The following is a 5,605-nucleotide window of genomic DNA, read 5'->3' as shown; positions in this document are numbered from 1 at the left end:
ATTGTTTACCATGGAACATAATAGACTATCACGTCTATCGTAAAAGTCATTAATATCGTATATTGAATGTAAATCATATTATATAGTATTATGAACTGGGTGCGATGCGATTTTGATTTTTGATTTTCCATAGTACTGTAACGCTACACAAATACAGTGTATGCTTCTATTGTAAGAACGGAACGTCGACAGACACAATCGATCATGTTTTAATGTAAAAAAAAAAAAAGAATAAATAAACAAAGAAGGGAAGGGTAAAACTGTGGCATAGCAGTACTCGGGTCGTGTGTCGTGCTTGAACCCTTTTAAATATATATTATAATTGGAAGTTACGGACACGCTTATACGACACAGGTACCTACTTTGCTATGACGACAAACACACAAATGGCGGAATCGATGTCGTCGAACTACGGGACTTCAGACGTGAGTTGAATGGTTTTTATTTTTATTTTGATATTATTATTTATTCAGAAGTATTGTGTAATATTTTATTGTTATTATTGCGTTTAACTATTGATTGTTTGTCGCAAGCACGAGAACCCGGTGTTTACCGTTTTTGGAACAAACGCAGACACCGACACGGATTCGCATCGAAAACGGCAGACATGCACTAATATCCCATTGTTGCCGGCCGCCCCTCAACCGCGGCTCCATCAGAAACGGACAACTTTTGTCGGGTATATCATATATTAGTTTGTTTCTTACCGTTCAGGAAGACTAAAGCAAATAATGGTGGAATTTTTTTTTTATTCGTCGTTTTGTTTTAAGCGGCTGCAATTTATCCGAAAACATGAACACCTCGAACGTAGTGTCGCTGCAGACGTTGAGCGATGGTAAAATTCAAGCGACCCGGTCGCAGGGCGTTAAGAGCCGGAACCCCGAACGAATGAGCTTGGACAGGTCGGTTCATCGGGAATGGATTGATGTGGTCAAATACCATGTGTACCATGGGCTAATACCACCCGTTTAAAAAAATAAATATATACATATATGTATACATAGTTCTTAAAACATTACCTTTAACTTGTTTCGCCGTGGCGTAATTGATAATAACAATTTGGGACGGTCACGGGTAAGTCAACTCTGAGGTCCTAAATGGTTTCTTGTTATGTAATAAAGAAAGATGAATTAAAAAGTGCATTATCATATTGAAAATATTATTATATATTAGGTTTAAATTTTTATAAAAATAAAATTTACCTAATTCTTTCTCAGTTTTAGAACTATAGTTATAAAAAATAAAATAAGACATAATTAAAAATGTAATACTTTCTCGCATTGAAGTGTAAAGAATTATTTACTGTAATCCATATTTAATTTTGTTTACATAATAGGTTCATTTGTGTACGAGTGGCCTTTTTTTCAATTTAAAATAGCACTCCTGGGACAAAATTTTAAAATGGTCTAAAGTTTTGTAAAAAAAATCACAGTTTTATGGAAACAAAAAATATAAGCTTATTTACGACAAACTACAAAAAGTTAGATTTTACCTTCTCGACTCAAACCACAGAATTTCAACTAATTATGCGTTTTAAAAAACAATTCAATCAACTCGTTATTATTTAAAAAACGAAAGTTATTAGACAAAACTGGTCGTAGATTATAAACAAAAATAATCCAGTTGATAACTTAACGTTAACTTATTTATAATTATACATAGGAGAGGTTTGATGTCTGTTCCTGTGATTACGGGCGAAGCGCGTTTGAGGCTTTTATCGATGCAGCATAATTTACTGACAAAACTAGACGGTATTTCAAGTGCAGGCCTATCAAGATTGGTGTTCTTGGATATTTACGGTAATCAGCTGGAGAGGATCACAGGTCTTGAGAGTTTGAGCAACCTACGGGTACTTTTACTGGGAAAAAATAGGTATTAAAAAAAAGAATGTTGTAAAATTGATTTATTAACTAATTGGTATAGGTTTACTGAAATATGTTATTATTCTTTTTTTTAGAATCAAACGCATCGAAGGCTTGAAAACGCTGCACAGATTGGAAGTTCTAGATTTGCACGGCAACCAATTGACTCAGGTAGGTGGGTTACAGAGTCAAGGCGAGCTAAAAGTGTTAAACTTGGCAGGCAACCAAATCAAAGTTCTGGGGTCATTGGATTTAGTTGGCTTGAGGTCGCTAAGAGAACTTAATCTCCGGAGAAACCGATTGAAATGTCTGTTAGGGTTTGCAGAAACCCAACAGCTGACGAAATTATTTCTCAGCAACAACGAACTTAACACGTGAGTATAACTACAGTTAAACAAAATGTTTACTTTATCTCTTATTTTCTTTACAGAATCGATGACATGCCCAGTGTTGTGCATTTATACAAACTCCAAGAGTTGGCCGTCGACAACAATCCGGTGTCGATAACCGAAGAATGTGTGCCGTTTTTGGTATCGCATCTTCCACAGCTTCAAGCGTTTAACCGTCTTAAGATAACCGATCAAATGAGACGTGCGGCCGTCGTGTGGAAGGAAACCCGAGAGAGTCTTAAATGTGTAGCAGCCAACTCGATGCACGAACCAGAAAAGAAAGGTCGCGATAATATCATATACAACGCTAAAACCAATTGGGAATTGATGAGATCACATCAGACCATACAGCCCAGTTTGGCATCTTCGCTGAAAGATCTCAGGAGCTCTACGGAAACAGAAGACGGTAACAGTGTTCACCTCTTTAACAACCCTAATTTACATCGGGTGAGGTTTCCCGTTAAAGTGTTTAATATTAAGGGTCCTCACTTTATTCTTAGGAAACGTTAAGGAAACTCATAATTTAAAATTTGTCTGATTGGATGGCTATATGGGAAAAATAAAATAAGGTGTGGTGTACATCTAAAAAATTCCTGAATCGGGAAATTTGTAGATTCAGGTAGCTGAATTGGGACGTGAGCTATTATTGGACTTTTATAGAATATCCTTAATGTTTTGTCATTCCAGTATGAATCTTACAAGAATATTACAAGAATTCTTGATGTTATTAGGGAACTAATTTTTATCATCGCATCGTTAAGCATAATGACTGTTTATATAGGAAATACTTACAAGATGTAAGTATTTCCTAGCAAGATGCTAATGGTGCCAATTTTTTCCAGGTACGAAAAGTGATTCGGCTTTGTGTAAAAATACTACACAAAATCATGAGCACAAAGCAACGGTTGCCGAACACCGGAAGAAGAAAATGTATTTTTTGTACAAAAACCGAACGTTTGTGGAAAAGAAACTTTGCCAGCGACCCAAGACTGGTAAAAGTGAAATGGTGCCCGTCACGCGGCTGCCACCAATACTCAATCAATACCTTAACCAGAGTCCGGACACCCGACGAAAGAGCGAATTCCGCCACAACGACAGCAGCAGCTTAGACATGTCCGATCACAGTGTAAACAGCAAACGAAGCGTTTCTGGTCTGGGCAGCGTGGATGGAGAAGAATCTAGTAGCGACGACATCGATAGCAACAGCAGTGATGTGTCTTTTGAACATAAGTTACCTCCGAAAAAGCCCGTCAGCCGCGGTAGGCCAATACAAAGCGCTAAACCTAGAGTATCAGCTCCTATTATAAGCGATAAACAGGACAAAGACTTCAGGCCAGCCACGTCCAAGCCAAAACCAAAAGGATCGTCTTCCAACCCAAAGGATAAAAACAAAGAACAGGGCGAGTATTCGGCAGCGACTTTGTTTCATTTGATTGGGGTTGGATGCTTTGTTCTGTGCTAATATTTGTGTGATCGCAGGTGGAGATTATTTGGTGGAAATCACCGGAATATTTTTGAACGTCTACGGCCAAGGCAGCTTGCGGTACATTGACAAACCGTGGAACCAGTCCAATGCAAACGACGTTACCACAATTAAGTTCAATTACGTGAACTTCAACTCCCTGGTGCCGGTTTTCTCTAAAATCAAAAACCGCTTTCCTAATGCTGAAAACTATTTTTTCCGAGATACCAACATTTACTGCCTCGGTCAGCTCAACGCTTTGGCGGACTTACAAGGCATAGTTTCCTTGTACATACACGAAGACGGAAATCCCATCAGTAGAAAGGACTGGCAACCGTATGCCATTTACCGACTATTGCATTGGGGTCTAAAATCCATAAACGAAGTCGAAGTAAATACACAATATCTAAAATAAACGAGGCAAACGAAAAATATTTTTCATTAAACAGCGTTTTCTTTTATATAAGAAAAATATGAAAATTATTTTATTTAATACCGTAAAAAAAACATTAAGCTTCATAAAACTAAACAAAATTTTAAAATTAAAGCGGTTTTAATCTATATGGACTGTACGTAAGGGTCTTCTATTTGAAACAAAAAAATGAATCATCAAACTTCAATCACACTTAAAAGCAGTAAATAGTTAACTCGGTGTTTAAATTTGATTTTTGTTTGTTTCAAACACGTTGCAGATTGATGACAATCAAATAATCAAGTCATCAGATACTTTTAAAGGACTGAGCGATTTGGTTCTGAGTTCCCTTCCCGAATCATTGTTGACGCCATTGCTCAATAAATTACAGTTGGACTACAGCGCAGAAGAAAATGCGTGCAAATGGCTTAAGTCGTCCGACCCAGCACTGAGAAGTGTAGTCTGCAAAGAAGCCTTGCAGTGGCGTAAAAACGGCAATGCTCAAGTATGTTTAAGCAATATTTCTTTGTGAATAATTAACATAAGCCATCTCATGATGGCAGCGTTGGGCCTTCGTGGTATGTTAAGCTACATGATGGTGAATTTATATTGCAATTTTAATTTAGGAACTAGAGAGAAGTATTTTTTTAGAATAAAATTTAAGAGAATAATTGCCAATAACAATTAGCCTACTTAGTTTGTGACTACTCGGAAAACTATTTTATTTGTAAATACTTATTTATTTTGTTATGAAAATATAACGAAAATTAAAAAAAAAATAAACATAACACACTAAAATAATAAAATATATAATATTCTTTGTAAAATAATTTACAAAAGCTCATACAATTAAAATAACTGGTTTTTAATTAGGACGAATGTATTTGGAGACATAAAGGAATCGTCCATTTTAACGCTTTGATTAATACGACTTGCCTTGCGATGGCCAAACTTCTGCTATTGGAACAAGAATGGCCACACGTTCTCAAAGAGCTCATTCAAAATACATTGGTCGATTATTCACAATTGGAAGATTACATGAAGAAGAAATTGAACGAACTACGTATCTCTTGAAATAATTTCTTTGCTTTGTCGCTTTTGTATTGAATTAATAGTTAAACATTTTTTTTATGCATTATAAAACTGTTTTAATCTTAACAGTTAAAAGGTGTATAAAAGTAATGTTTATTATCAATAGGTTTATAAATTCTGAACCTTAATTGTTGTAAATTAATTAAATCCGAATATTTTTTTTTATATAATTAGATAAATTTCTTAAATATAATTTAGGTAATTAAAATAAATTTAATTATTTAAATTTAATGCTAAAATATGACTTATCCCATTGAACTTGAGTTGACTCTTCTAATCACAATTCACATTTTCTTTCATCGCCATCAACAACCATCCATTTTTTTAGATTTCCTGTCTCTAAGACCTTTGAGAAGTGTAGATCTACATTAATGTTCCTTACCTGTTA

The 5,605-nt window shown here is 35.4% G+C and overlaps 1 protein-coding gene across 1 annotated transcript; it reads left to right on the top strand.

The window, feature by feature from the left end:
- Nucleotides 1-368: 368 nt before the first annotated feature.
- Nucleotides 369-5,199, top strand: LOC126836683 (leucine-rich repeat-containing protein 49). The gene is made up of 10 exons (XM_050570288.1): nt 369-425; nt 534-679; nt 771-902; nt 1,663-1,872; nt 1,958-2,236; nt 2,293-2,657; nt 3,094-3,651; nt 3,731-4,104; nt 4,406-4,630; nt 4,999-5,199. Exons 1-10 carry the CDS (start codon nt 369-371, stop codon nt 5,197-5,199), a joined length of 2,547 nt encoding a protein of 848 aa, XP_050426245.1.
- The last annotated feature ends 406 nt before the right edge of the window (nt 5,200-5,605 follow it).

Source organism: Adelges cooleyi, unplaced genomic scaffold, assembly GCF_023614345.1.
Source record: "Adelges cooleyi isolate 19-005CV unplaced genomic scaffold, UGA_ACOO_1.1 ACOO_flye_CR_arks_rails_tigmint_CR_PRNA_247, whole genome shotgun sequence".
In the NCBI taxonomy this organism is placed as follows: Eukaryota; Metazoa; Arthropoda; class Insecta; order Hemiptera; family Adelgidae; genus Adelges; species Adelges cooleyi.
The sequence above is the reverse complement of the archived record's forward strand: the minus strand, read 5'-3'. Positions and strand labels throughout refer to the sequence as shown.